This window comes from Plasmodium relictum (genome assembly GCF_900005765.1).
Source record: "Plasmodium relictum strain SGS1 genome assembly, chromosome: 13".
In the NCBI taxonomy this organism is placed as follows: domain Eukaryota; phylum Apicomplexa; class Aconoidasida; order Haemosporida; family Plasmodiidae; genus Plasmodium; species Plasmodium relictum.
In genome coordinates this window covers 1,575,841-1,597,525 of record NC_041691.1, presented here as the reverse complement: position 1 = coordinate 1,597,525, position 21,685 = coordinate 1,575,841, and the positions used below count along the sequence as shown (strand labels likewise).

Here is a 21,685-nt window from a genome sequence, read left to right as displayed (position 1 = left end):
TTTTAGAGTATATACGCATTAAATTATAAGAGAATATAAATTTCTTATTTTTAAAAGTAACCCTGTGGCAGAATAATTAGTTTCAAATATATTTATCTCTAAATTTCTAATAATATAGAAATTTTAACAGAGATAATTATGTATTTAAAATGTGCTTAATTTAATTAAAAAAATTACAAAAGAAATTATTTTAAATTGGTTAATATTTACAATAAGAAAAATAAGAATAAAAATAAGATCTTTTTGAAAAGCACATTAGTATAATACTTCATAAAAAAAGATAAATATAAAATTTTTTTTTTCTTAAAATTTTTTAGTAGTATTTCATTATAATCCACATGAAATTTTTATAAAAAAAAAGAAATGGTAAAACAAAAAAATAAAGATCATTTTATATTTTAAAAAAAAAAGCTCATATATTTCATTTTAGTTATATACACCTAAAAATGCATATATCTATCAAAAAAAAAAAAAAAAAAAATAGAACAAAAAAAGGAAAAAATAATACTATTAATAAGTTCACTTATAATAAAATTCTAAATTATTAAATATATGAAATGCGTAAAAAAAAACTAAAACAAGATATAAAAATATTTATAAGCTTAATTTTTCTATTAAAAGAAAAAGTGAAAAATATAAAATTACATATATTAAATAAATTAAAAAGAAAAATATAATGATGACAAAATCAATAAATTCATATTTAGATAATTAAAACAATATAATAAATGTAAGGAAAAAAAAAAAATGAAATGAAACAAAAAAAAATTAATTAATAATAATGAAATTTTAATTTGTAACAAAATATAATATTACTAAGTAAAATTGCAAAAATAGTTAATTCAAAGTTATTATCTTTTCTTTCAACATATATTACATCAAAACCAGCAATGAAAAAGTTACTTTCTTCAGGTGTCTCTTTAGAATTAATAACCAACAATTTTTTTAAATTATAATTTATATTATTTACAAAATAACTATTTTCATTATTCGACACATCCTTATTAAAACACTAAAAAAAAAAAATAAAAATAAAATAAAATAATAAAATAAAAATAAAATCAAATAGATATCATAAAGATATAATAAATACATGAAAAACAATAAAAAAATATATTTATATATAAAAATAAACTATTATTTGAATAAAAATTTATACATATCCACTTATTTTAAATTATATAAAAATCAGTATTTATAAATATATATTTCAAAAAAGACATAAATATTAATAATACATTTCAAAAGTATATATATATATATATTATATGCATATATAGTTTATTTTTTTTTTTTTTAATTACATAAAAAAGTTCTTTTCCTATATTTTCTGTATATAGAGGAAGTATAAAATAAGGTATAAGGAAATATGAGTTTGTATAAACACATTTATGAATAAAATAAACAAATATATTATTACTATATTGATTAGCTAATAATACGCACGATTTTTCATAAATAATTTTTAACAAACTAATACGTGATGTTTTAAATGCTGATGGTAAAATGTGCTCTTTAGGTATAGTTTGAACACTTATAGGAATAAATTTTGTTGTAAATAAATTTTTCGTAATTTTTTTATATTTAATCTTTAATAAATATAATTTACATTTATCTGCTGATAATATTAAATATTTACTTAATTGCTTTTTTTCGTCTTTATTTATTATTGCATCATATATTTCCCTGTCTTTATTTATACAGCAAATATTTTTTTTTTTTTTTTTTTTATTAATATGAGAATATAAAAATCTTAATGTTGATATATTCAACATTATTATATTTTTTTTATTTTGAGGCAAAAGTGAAAAAAATATATTAAAGGAAGTCTGAAATTTATCTTTTGATAAACCTAATTTTTCAAAATCATTCAAAGGATAATCTTGAATAACAGTGGAAATGTTTATGTTTTTAGAATTAAATATATAATTTCTCATCTTTATTATATTTTTATATATCATTTTAGCTGTTAATGCATGTTTGTTTTTTTTTTTAAATAAATTATTTGTTAAATATGTGAAGAATGTAAACTCTTCTTTTGATAAACAAAACTTTAATATCTTTTTATTTGTTTTTTCCATTTTTCTTTCAATAATATTACTATTTTTATCTATTAATGCACAATTTTTTAAAGTAAGTAAATAAATAATCTTCACTACTTTTAAATTAATATAAAAACTATTATTAATATATTTTTCCTCAAATATAAATTTCCTTAATAAATAATTCTTTAATTCCTCTACATTAACTTTTAAAATAAAAATTATATCTCTAGACTTTTTATGTAAATAAATTTTACTATAAGTATTATTTTTTGTTGTCTTTGCTTTACAAATATATATATCAGTTTGAAATATTATATTATTAAGTTTTTTTATATAGGATTTATTTTCATCTTTTTTTTTTTTACTGAGATTTTCATTTTGAAAACTGTTTTCAATATATTTTACATTCACTAGAATCAATCCTCTACCACAATATTTATACATATTTTGTAATATATTCATATTAGAAAAGTAATTAATTTTATATTTTTTATTTTTTGAATTCAGAAAACATATATTAAATTTTTTTCTTTCTTTCATTAATATTTCTTTTAAATCTGCTTTTTTTAATGCCTTATTATTATTAAAAAAAAAATTGCCACTTTTTTTTTTTTTTTCTTTATTTGATTCACTAAATGTTATTCGCACATTATTTAATGCACTAAAATATTTTTCATTTGATTCTTTTAAACATCCATTTTTGAGGTTATTTGTTTTGTTATTTTTTTTTTTCTTCATTTTTTTAGTTTTCCTTTTGTATTTCTTGAATGATGTATCACTGAAATGGGAATTAAATGAATCCGTTGAATAAAAATCATTGCAGTATTTTTTAAAATCATTGAAATAATTTTGAAAAACTCCTTCTTGAATATTTATTTTATCATTTTTAATAGATTCTGAATTATTTTTTACTTTTTTTTTTTTTTTATTACAATTATTGTTATTATAAATATTATTTTCCTTAAAATATTTATGATGCTTAATAATTTTATTTCTATGAGATATATTTATTATATTGTTTATAACATTATGTAAATTATTAATATTATTTTTTAATATAATAGTGTATCCTTTATTTTCAAAAGCATTATTATTATTATTTTTTGTCTTTTTAACATCTTCTATTTTTTTTTTTTTTTTTATATTTATCCATTTTTCTTTTTTGTAGTTGTTACCTAATAATTTTTGGTTTTTTATCAACTTTAAGAATAATTTAAATTCTTTATTAATTTTTCCATATTTATTACTAGAAATCCTATTTTTTTTTCCATTGAAATATGTAGAATAATTTAATAATATTTCTTTTAATACTTTAGATTCATTATAATTTCGAGTAATATAAAAATTAAAATATAAATTTGGTTTTAGATTTTCATATTTATTAATATATTTAGTTAGAATTTTATTTTTTATATGCTTATATATATCCTTAAAACATTTCATATCACTGTACTGATTCAACAATTTTTGAAAAATGAATGTCCATTTACTAATATCAGCTCTTTCTTCATATAATAAAAAATTTAAACTAAATTCATTTCTTATTTTATGTATATATTTATAAAACAATGACTTTTCATATTTATTTTTTTCTAAATAATTCTTGTCTGATTCATTATCATTCATACTGAATTTAGGCTTAGTTTTTACTTCATTATCTGAGGAAGATAATTCATCATTTGATTTATAACTATCTTCACTTTCGGAATGGTCATAATATAAACTAGTTATTTTATTATTTTTTATTTTATTTTCAGTGAAAAAACTTAATTTATCAGATTTACTTTTTAAATTTTCATTTAAAGCATTTTCACTATCATCAGAATAGGTCAAGTCACAATCTGTTAAAAAATGGGGGCAATTAAGTAAGCTTTCTTCGCTTAATTTCATCATAGTATTTGGATAATATTTATCACATTTAAGTGGGTGAATTAAAATATATGGTTTTAATAAATTTTTTGCAATGTATTTCATTGCTGAATATAACCTTTTTACTTTTTTCATATTATATTTCTTATTTATATTCTTTTGAGTTAATATTTCTAAAATATTTTTTATTTTATTTTCTTCTAAATATTTTGCTTTTTTAACGTTAGTTTTATATAAATAAGTAATAAAATTATTAAAATTTAAGGATATTTTATTTTTTATTCCTAAAAATGAGCATCTGAATAAATGAAAAAGAGAATATTTTTCAAATAAGACTAAAAAATTGTTTAAATTTGCATAATTAAATGGAAAGTAAGAAGAATAATTGAAATTATGTCTATTTAAAAACTTTTCTTTATGAAACAAATCAATTAAAAAATCAAATTTACTAACATTTTTTTTTATAACAAAATCACAGCTCCATCCCATATATTTTAAACTTTGCCTACAAAGTATATCGTTATTTATTTTTTTTATTAGTTCTTGTTCTTTTTTTCTTTTCCACATTTCTGTATCTTGGTAAATTTTCTCAAAAACATTTTTTTTATTTGCATAATTAATTTTTAATGTAACATTTGTGTATAAATTATTAAGAATAGAATTATTACACGTGTTTCTATTCTTCTTATTTCCATTATGAGGTAATATATGATCATAAATATTAAAATTTCTTTTTAAATTAAAATTTTCTATATTAAATGGATACCACAATACAACACTTTTATCAACTGAGCATGATAATAAAAAATTATTATCTGGGGAAAACTTTACGCATGGAATATTATGTTGATGATGCTTTATAACTAATTCATAAAATCTTGAAGAAACATCAAAAAATAATCTATAGAGAATATCATACCAATCTGCCGAATAAAAAATTACATTTGAAAATGTCCACATAATTTCACTTACTACTTTTTCTACATACTCATTATTTATTTTGTCTAGAAATTTCTTTTTTACATGATTAGATATATAATTTATATTTTTTTCATCATAAAAGTAATTTCTTATTTCCTTTTCCTTATAATGTATGAGAGAACTAATATTATAATTATAATTTTTTCTTACTTTTTTCGAAGAAATATTATTTTTATTTTTTACTTTATTTGAACTTTTTATTATATTAGTATATACTAAATTTTTTTCATATTTTCTTTTTTTTTTCTTTTTTTTTCTAAGATTATAATTTAATTTACACTTTTTTAAAATTTTCATTATATTTAAAAGTTTACTTTTATCTTTTTTTTTTTCATATTTCTCGTTTCTATTTCTTTTTTCGACAATTTTATTTTTTTTTTTTTGTTTTTTATCTTTTCTTTCTTGAACTTCATAATAGTCTTCTTGAAGCAGTATTTTCTCTATCCATTCTGATTTAATAAGAGCATCATTTCTCCCTGTTTTACTTAATATTTCTTTATTATTACTTTCATGTTTTTTTGTGTTTTCAATAATTTCTGTTTTACAGAAAAGAGGTTGGTAATCAAAATCATTTATATTTAATGTAATAATTTTAGTGTTTACATGAGAAATATATTTATTTTTGTGGGAAGAAGTCCTCTTTAAATAATATTTTGATAAGGATTTTTCATTTTTTTTTATACTAACATTACAATTGTCAACATACAATAAAGAGTTTTCACTTTTTAAAAATTTGTAAGTAGAATTATAATCTATTTCACTTTTATTTTCAATGCACAAATTCGAATATTCACATTGTGAGCATTCTTCATAACAAGATTCTGATCTGTAATTAAAATCACTAAAGTTTTCACTGGATGAATTATAAGACGTATCTGATGATTCTAGAAAATCTGAAGTAAAATCGGGAGATGCCTTTTTTGAATTTATATTTTTATTACTTTCACATGAAATATTGGTTGAATTAATATTTATATTATAGTTCTTTATATTTCCATTCTCATTTTTATAATTTCCTTCTATTAAATTACTATAATTATAATTATTTTTATCTGTATAATTATTTTCATTTTTTAAAAAAGAGAAATCTTTATATGAAGAAGAAAAATTCTTTAAATGCCCATTCATATTATTTTCCTTTAATTTATTAACATTTCCAAATGTTTGTACATTTTCTTTTTTTTGTTTTTCCACATGTTGTAATTTCCTTTGTTTCCTTAACTTCTTTTGAAATATTTCATAATTTTTTGATTTTAATTTTGTTCTTTCTTCTTCTTTTTCTATTTTTTTTTTTTCTTCATTACTTTCATCACTTTCTGTTTTTTTTTTATTTACTTCATTTTGTTCTACCTTTTCATTAGTTTTCCATTTTTCTTCGTATAATCCTTCACATACAATAACAAAATCAAAAAATATTTCTGAATTTTTTTTAAAAGTGAAAAATATTTCATCAGCGCTTTTTGACAAAGTATATATGTTTTTAATAGTAACGTCATATTTATTTTTTTTGCAAATACTTTTCATACTCAATGGAACTTCATGAAAGTTATTGCTGACTTCTTTTTTCACTTTTTTTTCACTTTTGCATTTAATACCACTTATGCCATTATGTTTTTTCATCTTTTCTGAACTTATAGCTGAGTTATTCTGTAATATTTTATTATAAAAATTGTCATTATTGATTTCTCTATTTATGCGCATGTTTATACATCTATTGGAATTATTATGATTTACATTTGTTAAAATGTTTCTATTAAAAGACAAATTACTTGAATCTAACAAGTTTGAAAAACTTCTATTTGCATTTCCCATATTTAATATATTATTATATAAAATATTAAGAAACATATATTCGTTATTAAATAAAAAATCAGAGAAATTTTGAACATTATTATCGGAATTATTAATACTATTTAAATTTGTATTCAAGTTTAAATTGGTAATACTACTTAAATTTATATTAACTTCTGTATTATCATTTCTATTTGTGCTAGATTCAAAATTATTATTTAAACTTATATTAATATTTCTATTATTAATATTTAAATTATTGTTATTATCTGAGGAATTGATACTGTGTAAATTTTCATTAATATTTAGATTATCGATATCATTTAAATGAATATTACTAAAGTTATCAAGATTATCTGCGTTATTTGATAAACTATTATTCATATAATTTGTTCTATTATTAAGGTTTAAAATATTATGAGAATCATTTAATATATTGTTTATATAAGTATCTCTATTATCATTTAAATAGCTATCTCTTGCGTTTTCATAATTTTGACTATTACTATATGAATCATTTATAAAATTATTTTGCAGTACTCTAAAATTATGTATACTGTGAGTGATATAATTGTTACTGTTAGAGATTTCTATATTATTTTCATTCCTTAAAACGTGATCACCATTTTGTATAGTATTTCCATTAATTTGAGTATTTATGTAACTTGAACCTTCGTTCACTGGTATATTAGTATACGAAAGATTTGTTCTGCATTCAATATTATTCCCAATTTTTTTAATAGAAGATAAGGAAGAACTTTTATCTGATTCATGATTAAAATTCGATGAAAAATTTATGCTTTTTTTTCTATCTAGATTTAATAAATATGAATTATTTGCTTTTAAATTTTTCATTTCCATTTCTATTGTATTATTTATAATACCGCTTAGATATGATTCGGTTATTTTGCTATTTGAAAATATTTTTGGTATATTAAAACTATTTTTTGTTATATATTTTTTTTTATTATTATTTTCATCCTTATAAAAATTTAAAGTGTAATAAATATTATTATCTTCTATTAATTTATCAGATGGAGTATCTGATAAGAAATCTTCTTTATCATCCTTATGTTCATTTGATAAATGTATTATGTCCAGTAAGTTATTATTATGATCACGTAATTCACAAATAATTAATAGTTTATTCTTAAGCAATCCTTCCTCAATTTTTTTAATATTATTTTTTTTATTTAAACAAAAACCTTGTGTATTACTCTGTATATTTTTTATTGCCTCTTTTAATTTTTTAATATATTTCATAGAAACTTCGTCATAATTGTTTAAATATTCCTTATTTTTTTTATTCTTTACAATATAAATGAAATTTTCATTTGAATATAACTGATTTTTATTATAAAAGATATATTTATATCTGTCTTTAATAAAATTTCTAAATATTTTTGATATTTTTTTCAGAGTAAGGTTAGCTCTTTTGTAACTATACTTGAAAGTATAATGGATTATTTTGTTTTCTGAATCATTTCTCATATAATCATTTATATTAGAAAAAGGAAAAACATAATGATTTTCTATTTTTAACAAATTATAATTTTTTTGTGTACTATAAATATACTTTTTATTGAATGGCTCATCGCTGCTAGTGTTTTCAGGAAGTAAATCCTTACTTATTACTTTTATTTTTTTATTATTTACTTGATTTTTCTTATTTTTTTTTTCTTTATTTTTATTTGATTCTATTTTATCTATTTTATTTTTCCTTAAAATTGTCTTGTAATTATCATATGTATTATTATCATGACTTATCATATTATTTGATAAGTTTCCTTTACTTTGTTTCTTCATTTTCCTATTTTTTAATAACAAATTTAAATTCAAGAAAATATTTTTACAAAAATATTTCAGAAACCAATTCTTTAAGAAATTTTCAGAATTAATTATTAATGTATTACTGTCGAATAACTTCAAATGAAAATTTTTCCTTGAACCAAATTTCTTGATATATAATTTTCTCATTTTATGAATAGTTGACAAACTATTATAACGAATTCTCCATTTTATATGATAAATTTCATCTCCTATGCATGCTTGTTTTAAAAATAAAATAATTGAATCATTTGGAAAGTTATAGGATATTGTTAAAAGAATATTTTTCAAATTTTCTTTTCTAAGTATAAAAAATAGAGATAAATCTACTGGAATTTTACTTTTTTTTAAAAGAATGCTTGTTGCTATTTCTTCTACCTGTGGAATATTTTTATAATTTTTCTTTGAAATACTAGAATTTTTTTCTTTTTTTATATAATGTAAAACACATTTTTGTTCTTTTTTTAGTTTTAGTCCTCTTTCAAAATAATTTAGATAATTTTCTTTGCTATCATATTGATCATTTATATCCGAAGAAAGATTTTTATTATCATTATTTACATTTATTATTTTATTATAATTAACCATATAATCATCAGCAGAATAACATGATTTACCAAACACTTTTTTTCTCTTTATACTTTTTTTTGAATAATTTTTGCATGCTTTTTCACTTTTATTTAGGTACATTTTAAATTTATCATTAAAATCATATTTTTCTAAAATAAGACTATCTGCTTTTTTGCATTTGTAATTACGTCGCTTAATTTGTTCATAAAAACTATCTGATAAATAGTTATAAATAAAATGTTCCTTATAATAATAACTTTTATTCATTCTAAATTTTTCAAAATTTTTCTTTTCAATTTTTGGTAAACTGTGATTAGGTGATAAACGATTTTGTATATTTGCATTATAAATTTTTGTCATATCATTTGAATAACTATAGGATTTTATTTTTTTCTGAGCATTTAAACTTATATCAGTTTCAGAATTTTTGGTAATTGTGCTTATATTTAATAAACTATTCCTTTTCTTTTTAGTATTATTGTATATGTTACTATAATTAGTACTTTTGTTATTTTTCTTTCTTTTTTTTTTATTCTTTTTATTATCGTTGTTAAAAAAAATATATTTTCTATTATCTCTAAACATATTATTTACTTGAAAATTTTTATATATAAAAGTATTTTTAAAATAATTGATTGCTTCATCATAATTGTACCTTTTTCTAAAGTAATAAAAATTATTCAAATTATATATGTGTATATTATGTGTATTTGATCCAATAGCTAATAAATTTTTTTTGAAATTAAAAGAAATAGCCCAAGTTGAAGTATCCGATTTTATATACATTTTATTATTAAAAACAATATCTGGTTGTAAGTATACATGGACAGACCTTAATATTTTATCGTTATAATCTACATTAAATAAATTAAAAGTAAATACATTAAACTGTTTCCAAATCTTATGGTATTTTATTTTAACAGATGGATCTAAAAATGTTTCTAATCTTTTACTATATTCTTCGTAATATTTATGTTTTATATATAGTTTACAAAAATTAACAAATTTTTTTCTTTCCTCTTTTAAAAAATTTAATTGTTTTATATATAACATATAATTCTCTATGTTTTTATTTAAACGCTTTAATTGCATTTGCTTGTTATCACCATTATATTTTTTTATATTTATTTGATATTTTTTTTGAGAGTAATATAAATTATTATTATTTTTAAAATTTATAATATTTGAAAATGCCTTTTTATTATCAAATATATTCCCTTTTTTATTTTTTTCCTTTTTCAATGATTTAAAAAAATTTTTATATTCACAAAATTTTAATATATTTCTATTTTTTTTATATTTAGATAATTGTAATTCACTATCATTATCTTTATTTTCATCGCTAGATGATTTTAAATACTCATCTACAAGTTGATTGTTTTGCCTAAATGAATTGATATAATCATTTTTTTCATTTAATTCTGAATTAGGTCTCAAATTATATCCTATATAAACTTTATTTCTAAACTTTCTATAAAAATTTATTTCTTCTATTTCTTTTTCATCATAATCTAAAAAATTATTATAATTATTTTTTTTGTAATTTTTTTTGTTTTTTTCAATGAGTTCACTATTTTTTTCTTCCTCGTCTTCTTCTTCACTTTCAAGGCTACTATAAAAATCACTTAATTTAAATTTCTTTTTCAATATTTTATTGGCTACATTTTTTTTATCTGAATAATTGCTTATATTTTTTTTATTTCTTAATATGCACTTGTAATTTTTTTTATATAAATTTTTTTTTTTTATTTTTAAAAAAGGATTTTTTATACCTTTTTGAACATTTTTATTTAAAATTATTTTACTAGCCCAATATTTTTTTTTTTCTTTTGATATGATTGATATAACTTTTTTTTTTCTTCTTTCCTCTAGTTTATGTAAAAGTATGCTTCTTTTTTCTTTCATTTTATTTTTAGTATAATCAAAATTATTATTACTTTTAGACAATTGAAATAAATCAATGAATTCATTTGAATAATTATTTATACATTCGTTGTCATGTATTATATTTAAAATGAAATTGTTTTTGTCTATTTTTAATTTTTTTAAAAAGTAGTAAGTATCGTTATTAAGATATTGAAAAGGAGAATTATGTGCTTGGTAATTTATATTTTCACATGTTTTGTCATTATAAAGATTTTTTTCTAGTAAATTTTTTAATTTTTTTTTAATATTTATGCATTCAACAATTTTTTCAACATAGTATATATTTGTATCTTCTGACCATCCAACACATATTAATATACTTTTTTCTGATTTTTCTTTTTCTTCGCACTTGATATTAACATAACCCTTGGAATACATATGAGGTGATAGAATTAAAACAGGACTTGGTATATTTAACTTTTTTAAATAAAATTCTTTTTTAATTTCATCATAAAGATATCTTATCTTATTCATATTCTTAAAACAGTAATTATTTTTTTCTATATCATGATTATTAAAATTTATACGGAAATTGCAATCCTTATTATCATTTTTATTTATATCATTAGTACTCATAAATTTATTCATTTCATAGACATAAATATGTTGCCCATAAGTTATAAATATTAACTCATATTTTTTACTTACACATAAAAGATTTAGTGCAAATGAAATGAGTTTGTGTTCTACACCTTTATTTAAATCAAAGGAGAATAGTAAGTCAACATCACAATGTTTTAAAACATTGACCTTATTCCAGGGAGTATTGTTTTTTAATAATTCTTTCATTTTTTATTTTTTTTCCAAAGAAATATACTATTGAAAAAGATAAAACATAATAAAATAATTCTCTTCTCTTCAAATTAAGAGAGAATAAATAATTAATTTATAACTATTAAAAAATAAAAAGAACTGTATTCATATTGTTCTTTAATTTGAAATCTATAAGTAACGATTAATATGTAATTTTTGTTAGAATATGTTAAAAAAATATCTTTGTGTAATTTTTTAATAATAAAAATGAATGTTTTATGGCTATTTTGCTTTTTTTTTTTTTTTTAAATTAAAAAAATAAGGATTCTTATACATTCATCATAAGCTAAGAGAAATTCTTTATTATGAATTTACATCACTAAAAAAAAAAAATTCTCTAATTTTTTTTTAATTTTGAAAAATTTAATTATGGTTATTTTACATTTTTTATTAAAAAAAAAAAATTGTTCAATTTTTTAAAAATATGAAAAAAAATGATTCATATATATAGTTTTTGTTTAAAAAATAATGGTGATCAATAAAAATATCCTATTCTATTTAAATACGTTTTTTTTGCTTTTTTATAATAAGAAATAATTTCATATTAAGATTATCACATTATGTTTTAAAATTATTGTAGTAAAAAGTAATATTTTTAAAAATATTTTTTTTTTATGTTTACAATATTTTTTTATATTACAGTGGGTAACGTATTTTTTCCTTTTTGTTAAAGTTTTTTTTTTTAATTTTATTCTTAACATATTTTTAAAGTCCTACGTAGATTTTATGTCTTTTTTATTTTATTTTAAGTTTTAAAAATTAAGGTTAAAACAAATAGATATAAAATAACTATGAATTCTATATAAATTATCCTTTAATAATACTTATTTTTTTTATTTTTTATTTTTTTTACCATACGTTTAATTATGTAAAGTTATATATTCTTTTTTCTTTAATATGATAAATAATTTTTTCTTATGAAATTTTCATTGGAAAATTATTTTAACATATATATATTTATTTCATTTCACTTTAACTGAGTCATTGCATCAACATTTAAGTTAATTCTTTTTTTTTTTATAATTCAATATAGTATTCTTTTATTGTAAAATAAAAAAAGCTACAAAGAAAATTATTCTTATGTTTTTCGCATATATCTATAATGAACATTAACAAAGGAAATGAAAAGAAAATAATATATGTATTATCTAGACTTTTATTTTTGTTATAGCATCATTTTTTTTTTTTCCTAATTAATGTAATATAATTTTTATAATATCATTATTTTTATTATATTATGTCATATTGTATTACATTTTATTAAAGTTGTATTATTTATTAAAATAAGATATAAATTTTTTTACAATTTGAAAAATTTATGAATTTTTGGTATTAATAAAATAAAATAAAAAATAAAATAGAATGTACAATAAAAACATTAATTAAATATAAGTTTTAAAGCATATATATAAATATTTTTATCTATATATTTTTCAAAAAGAAAAAATAATATTCATTTATATACATATATACATTCTTTTTAATATAAATTAAGTTCAAAATAATCTTAAAAATATGCGTTTTAAATATTTAAAATATATACTACTATAATAATTTTTAAAATTAGAATATAAAAAAAAATTATATATATAATTATATTTTTAACAACACAAATTTTGAATAATTAAAAAATATTATTTTCATTTAATTTGTATTTATATGAATTTACATATATGAAGCAATGTCTTTATTTATTGTAAATAAACATTTGTCTTCTTAAATTTATCGTGAACAAATAAATATGCATAGCAACAAAACTATATATAAAAAAAATAAAAAAGCAGAAAATAATTCAAAATTATTTATAAAGTGCAAAAAATCTTATGGTCTCAATATTTTTTTTTTTTCATTATTGAATTAAGGAACTAGATGAATAAAGAATAAAATTATTAAATTATTTTAGTATATATTATTAAGCATCACTTCTTTAAAGAGCAAAAATTCCAGCTTTTTTGTTGCATATTGTTAGATATAACAAAATAATAAAATGTAAAAAAAAATTTAAGATTAATATACTTTCTTTTTAGTTTTTTTCTTATTAAAATCTACCTCCTCTGAAAATATTAATGAATTCTTTATGATATTCATCATGATGATCTTAGAGCATTTCGTTTATAATTTATGAATGAAAAATACGAAGTAGTCATTATTAATTAAAATATTCTGAAGTTTCCCTTTACTTGTTTTCACAATATCTAATTTTATTAAATTTTGAAAAATATAATAATTGAAAAAAAGAAAAGGAAATTTACATTTTTTTTTGAGAATATTTATTCAACTTCTATATATTTTTTTTTTTAGTTATTTTTTTCTTCTTTTTATCATTGATTTTTTCTTTTCAATTAACATAATTCATTTTTCTTATTAACCTCACTATTTTAGTTTCTTTTTATATAATAATATCTATTGTTTTATTTCTTATTTTCTAATTTGAGTCTATAGGCACGCGTTCTTTTATCAGATCTTAATTCTTACAACATTAAGAAATTAATATTAAATGAAATTTTTTAAAAACTATATATATATAAGTCGAATATAAAATATTATTTTATTTTATCTTACTTTTTTTTTAAACTTTGTTTTGTCCTATTTTTATTTGTTATGAAAAATGTTTATATAAATAATAGGGAAAAAAAAAAATAAATAAATAAAAATAAAATAATATACTTAAATTGACTAAACATATAAAATAAACAAAAAAGATATATTTCTGTTATTATATGCTATATAATGATGTTATTTGTTGTGTAAATATTTAAGGTAAAGATATTATAAATATTTTATCATAAAAAAAAAAATTCTAAAAATAAAACATAAACTATCCTTTACCTGCTGACGGAAATGATATTTAACATATAACACCACAAATTAAAAAGAAATGTCTGCACATGCATTTTCTCTTTAGATTTATAAAGATTATATGTAAAACTTATTACTTTAAATAAATAAAAAATTAAAATAAAAATAATTACTAAAAACATATAAATAATACAAAAGCAAAGAAATATAAATGATAATAAAGTATATATTACAAGATATTTTATTTAAAGTAATGAATATAAATAAATTATTCTCAATTAATTTTTCCTCTCTTTTTTTAGAAGGTAAATCCTTTTAATATAATCTAAATGGGAAATATTAATGGCATGTGAAATATTTGATGATTATTTATATTCATAAAAATATATGAATATAAAGTAAAAACATAGATTATATATATCATAGCGTAGCTAAAATATCCTAGAATAAAAGTTTTTTTTAATAAAGAATATTTTATAAAAAATGTTGATAGATACTTTTTTTTAATAAATGATTATAGAAAAATATTAAATATTTATAAAAGTTATGAAAACTTAGTAAGCATATAGAAAGCTCTTTAAATGATTAAAATAAATTATAATTAATGTAATAACACTCAACATATAAATAGACTTTATTGATAAAGGTATACTTCAAATTGTTTATTTGATGAAAAGTGTAATAAATATAAAAGTTTTATATTTTTTTTTATATAGATAAATTTTTTTATATTAATATAAAAAATTGCATTGTAATAATAGAAATATATAATTTATAAAAGCTTATTTATTTTAATTCATTTTTAATTATTTTTTTTAAGATCAAATTTTACAATTTATTTAAAACAGAATAACAATAATTGACATACATTTATTTCAATAACTTTTTTCATAAAATTCATTCCTTTTTTATTTAAGTATAATTATTCTTAATATATATCTTTAACATATGAAATATAGTATTTAGTTATTAAAAAAAAATTATATAGTAATATCAAAAGTAGCACATTATTTTCTCCCTATATAAATTTTATAATATTCTAAACAAAATATGCAAGTAAAATAATAATGGATATTTAAGGTTTAACATATTTATATTGACACGAAATTTCTTTTGTAATAATACAAAGTTTCCTTTTTCTAAAACATATACATTTTTTTATAAAAATAATATTAATGAAATAGAAAAATTCTTAAATATCATTTTTTATATTTAATCTATAAAAATACATAAAAAAAAGTAAAATAGAAATAAAACGAAAAAATTAAAATTATATAAACCAAAATAAATAAATTATACTATTTATTACAATGTAATTAATTTTGAAAAATAGTAGTAATTTGTTAATATTTATTTTATGGCGATGTATATAAATATGTGTGGAATAAATTGAATAAATGTAACATAAGTTATGTATCAATAAAAAGAAAAAATAAATTATTTTTTATTATTGACTTTAAAATTCTAACCTTATATATAATATAAATTTTATATCTGTAGGTTTTTGAAAGAGCTTAGCTTTGATTATTTTATCGTAAATATTTTAATAATTAATGTCTTTTAAATATTTATTAAAATAATTCTAGATATCAATTTTTATACAAATTACATGTATATATATATATCTTTTTTTTTTATTATCTAATATAATGATACAATATTTTTCGAAATTATTTAAAAATTTGAATATACTGGAAAATTTCCATGGTTCTTTTTATAAAATTAATAAATTTTTAATTAATTTTAGGAATGATTTTTTAGGATTTGGGAAAAATTGAAATAATTATGGTTTTTGAAATATTCATTTTTAATATTTTTTAAATACGATTTGAAATAAGGTGATTATTTTTATAAATTTGAAAGATTATATAATGGGGGAATTCTTAAACCAATTCATTAATGTAAATAAATATTTAATGCATTTTTTTCACATGAAAAATGTTTTTTTTTTATAGATAACTATTATAAAATAAGTTTTATTTGCTATCATAATTTTCATATACTTAAAATATATAAAGTAATATATCTTTACAATTACTCAAAATATTTTTTATTATCTTGATTTTAGAGAAATATATATTATTGAGTAATTTTTTTTAATACGAAAAAGGTGTTAATAAAAATAACTTTATTAAAATACCATGCACTAAATGGCACAATAATTTAGATAAAAAAAATTGAAAAGTAATGTTATAGGATATATTTAAAAAATTATAAAGTCTACTTGTAAATTGTATAGATTAATATAATAATATATAATAAATTATTATTCATGTAAACGAAAAAAAAAAATTTGGAATAGTAGTTTTCATCTTTAAATAAAAAAAAAGTATCACTTGTCTTTAGTGCTTTACAAAGACAATATATGCAATGTTTTTATTACATTTTTTTTAAGAAAGCACTTAATAACATATATAAATAATTAAAAAAAAAAAGAATTATATTAAAGTGACTCTCAAGAACTATGAAAATATCCATGCTATAAATACACACATATTTTATTAAAGATGCACTTAGATGCAGAATTGTACTTGTTCAAAGGAATATTTCATTTTCAAAAGAAAAATAAAAAAGATTAATACTTATATATATATATGTATACACATATATATATGTATACATATATATATGTATATATATATATATATATCTATATATATATATATATATATATATGTATATATATATGTATATATAGATATATATATATATATATATTTTATATTTATATATATGTACATATATATATATGCATTTAAAAAAAAAAAAGAAAAGAAATTTACAATATTAATATAATTCATTTGTATAAATAAATAATTTATTCAAAACTAATAAAAATACATTTGCACTTGTATGGAATATAATATAATTTTTTTAAAAAGTTGAATAATAAAGGAGTAATTTTATTTTAAAAATAAAAATAAAAAATTTTAAAAGCCTTTTTTGTGTATTTAATTATTTGACATTTAATTATTCTAAAAGCTATGATTAATTTTTATTTTTTAGTTTTTACATATAAGATTTAAATATTTATATATATAAATTTTTTAGACAACAATAAATTTTTTATTTAGGAAAAATGATTTTTTACATAGAATATATCATAATACTTTTTCATTTAATTTATTATAATTTGGCTAGTAGTATAAATACAAATGATAATAATAAATTACAATTTAGTAACAGAAACTCATGGAATCCTGTAAATAATAAATTTAGTTTAGATGATTTACCAAGATATTTTTCAAAAGAATCATTTTTAGAGAGTAATGCAGAAGATAGAAATTCCAATAGTTCTTCAGGTAATCAAGGAAATAAAAAAAGGAAACAAAGGAGAAGAAAACAATTAAAAACAAAAGGAGCACCTGTTGAAACAGGAGGAACTCAAGTTGAAACAGGAGGAACTCAAGTTGAAACAGAAGGAACACTAGTTGATACAGAAGGAACACCAGTTAAAACAGAAGGAACACCAGTTGATACAGAAGGAACACCAGTTGATACAGAAGGAACACCAGTTGATACAGAAGGAACACCAGTTGAAACAGAAGAAACACCAGTTGAAACAGAAGAAACACCAGTTGATACAGAAGAAACACCAGTTGATACAGAAGGAACACCAGTTGATACAGAAGGAACACCAGTTGATACAGAAGGAACACCAGTTGATACAGAGGGAACGCAAGTTGAAGCAGAAGAAAAACAATTTGAAACAAAAGGAACGCAAGTTGAAGCAGAAGAAAAACAATTTGAAACAAAAGGAACGCAAGTTGAAGCAGGAGCACCAGGTAAAGGAGAAGGACCAAATACAAGAGATTCAACTCATAGAACTACCGCATCTTCTAAAAGTACAAATCCATTTACTCCAGATAGCGGAGAGGAATTAGATGAAAATACTTTTGAAAAACATTTCACTAGTGGTGATACATCTGTTGGTGGTTCTTCAGGAGTTTCTACAGAAGACGTTACACATCATGCTACACACCATGCTACACACCATTCTACAGACCATGCTGCACACCATGCTGCACACCATGCTGCACACCATGCTACAGACCATGCTGCACACCATGCTGCACACCATCAAAATCTAAAAAACATTGCACAAGTTAGTTCACTTTTAGATGAAGCTAATGAACAACAGAGCCATGAGGATGATAGTGGATTTTTACCTTTTAGAGAAACTGGTTCTGCTTATGAAAAAAAAAGACAAGATTCATTTTTTAGTAGTACATTCCCTTCAGTAGCAATTCATCAACCTTATGCTGAAAAAGGAGGATATGATTATATTCCTGTAATTGATGATGATATGCTTTCAAAAGCTAGAACTTTACGTTATAGTATTGAATCTATTAAAGATGATGATGATGACTCCATACCAAAAAAAAAGAGTAAATTTATGGAACTCCTTGATAAAATCAACATTTTTAAAAAAAAAAAAGGAAAAGTACCATTAGAACCATCAAGTGAAGAAGATAAAACAAAAAAAATGAAGATTCCAAAGCCTGATAGTCCAGCTTCAAAAATTCATTTAGTAGAGTGCCCCTATGAGGGATTATTATTTCATGATTATAAATCTATAAGTAAGGAATTAGAAAAAATGAAAAATAATAAATATTTAGTAAATGAAAGTATACAAAGTACGACGGAATGTTTTAGAAATTTAGGAGTTGATCAGCAACTTTTACAAAATACTACTACAAGTATGGGATCTATGATTGGTACTTTTGGTATTTTTCCATTAGTTAGTTCTGTATTTGAAAGTGATCTTCTTATGTATGAAAATGGTTTGGATTATATTACATTGGCAAGTTCATTTAATATAACAAAAGAAGGTGCAAAAAAATTAGATAATTTCAATTTCTGCTTAATAAACCCAGGTAAATTAGCAATACTTCTTAAAGATAAAAATATTAAAGAGGCAATTGGAAATAGTAAAGATTTTCGTAATAAATATAATAAATTTATGGAAAAATCAATAGTTTGCCATATTGAATCATTAATTTTTGATAATATATCTCCACCAAAAACTACAAAACAATTACTTTCTATTGTGAAAAAAAAATTATACCTAGTTCAAATTGGATTAAGTTTTAGTAATAAAATCATGGTTTCAAAAATATTTAGAAAAATAGAAAAAAATCCTGATGAGACTATTAATAAGATTCGTTTTCTTTATAATAACATAGAAGAAATAACAAGGAATCTTAGTGAAAATGCAACAAGGAATATCTGTACAAACTTTTCAGGGAATCCTAATTACTTGATAGCACAATCAAATGTTAATACTTATATTAAAATGTTTGTCAACTTATATAATACATGTGTTGCAAATGTAACTGTTTATAATGAAACTTTATCTAAAATTCATAAACAAATGAAGAATATTATGAAACTTGTTCCTAGACGTCCAGCATTGACTAGTTTGCACTTTAACTCTGTCTTAGAAAAAAATAAGAAAAAAAAATCAAAAAATAGTAATCAAGATGAACGTGAAAATTCTATTGAACCATATACTCGTGTTCACTTAGAAAAAGCACCTATGGCTTCAATTGTAAATGATTTCTTTGAAAGTAAAAAAAAAGAATTACTAGATATGCTATCTCACATGAAAATAGAGATGGCATTCTTATTAAAAGATGATTATGTATCACTATCTTCAAATAAAGGAATAGAGAAAAAAAAATTACAAAAAATTAAAAAGAAATATAAAGCAGAAATAAAGAAATTTTTCAGTAAGATTCGTAGAGACTATGCTAAATTATTAGAATTACGCTTTAAAAATCACACGAATAGGAATTATTTATTATTTAATTACCTATATTAATGCTTGATATATAAATAATTTTTTTACATAAGTAATTTGTATTTGTTCTAAAATAATAATTATTTAAATTCACAAAGTTTTACATAAATAATTTTTTGAAAAATAAATTTTCTAATAAAACTAACCAATCATATTATTTTTGGCCTTTTACCTGAGAAACAAAAATCATGTGACAATTATAACCATATCTTCATATTTAAATATTTTTCATATATAATTTTTTTTTTTCTCTCTCTTTTAATTTTTTAGTGTATTATAAAATTATATATATGCATGATTAATTGATAGAAACATTGATAGGTAGACATTGAGATGATGTAAATGATTTTTATAATTATTTTGAATTTTTTTCTAATTTTTTTTTTTGGAATTATTTTATATCTAATAAATATCATTACAATATATTTAATAATATAATTCGTTCTTTTACAAATAGTTTCTACGAAATTTTTTGTTACATTAAAGTAATATTATACACTTTAATATTTTTTTAAAAAGTAAATTATACTTTAAGCATATGCACATAATATTATATTTTCTACTTTTAATATTGAATAAAAAATATATTTTTACATATCTGCAATTTTTTTGGTATATATAATGGTATTAGGAAATTTTAAGGGAAAAAAAAAACTAATAATTTAGTTCAAAATTTTATATATCTTAAAAATTTATATTTTTTTTTTTTTTTTGTATAAATTTTTAATTTTTGTCTAATGAATAAAAAAGGAATTCATAGGTATTTATAATCAAGAAAAGTTCATGTAGTATATTAAAAAAAGAAAGAGCCATAATAAAATAATAAAACTGTCTTAATTATATTTTTTTTATTAATATAATTTTTTAATTTTCCAAAAAATATGAATTACTCAATAAAAATTTATATATATAAAAAGATAAAATTAATTCGGATAAATTTTTATTGTAATTTTCATTAAAAAAATTTGTAATTTCTATTAGAGAAATTACAATACTATAGGAATTAAGAAGTGCGTATAAACTAAAAAATGTTATTTAAAAATTTTTTTTTTTTTTTTTGTTAAAAGGAAATACCTATTATATAATTACTTCAATTAACATTAAAATTAAGTCCAAATTGTTTCTTAAAAACTAATTAATTTTGCTATATCTTAGTCATATGATTTTATTCTACAAAATAAAATGATTTATAAATATATATATATTATTATGTAAATGCCTAACTAAAACAAATAATTTATATATTATATTTTCAACTTAA

The 21,685-nt window shown here is 18.6% G+C and overlaps 2 protein-coding genes across 2 annotated transcripts; one reads left to right on the top strand and one right to left on the bottom strand.

Moving 5' to 3' along the window:
- Positions 1-772: 772 nt before the first annotated feature.
- PRELSG_1340800 (conserved Plasmodium protein, unknown function) lies at positions 773-11,798 on the bottom strand (the record flags this gene model as incomplete). Its single annotated transcript, XM_028678944.1, has 2 exons — positions 773-1,012; positions 1,305-11,798. The coding sequence occupies 2 exons, from the start codon at positions 11,796-11,798 to the stop codon at positions 773-775; spliced, it is 10,734 nt and encodes a 3,577-aa protein (XP_028536040.1).
- Positions 11,799-17,700: 5,902 nt separating this feature from the next.
- RAP1 (rhoptry-associated protein 1, putative) lies at positions 17,701-20,445 on the top strand (the record flags this gene model as incomplete). The annotated part of the gene is made up of 1 exon (XM_028678943.1): positions 17,701-20,445. One exon carries the CDS (start codon positions 17,701-17,703, stop codon positions 20,443-20,445), a length of 2,745 nt encoding a protein of 914 aa, XP_028536039.1.
- Between the last annotated feature and the right edge of the window lie 1,240 nt (positions 20,446-21,685).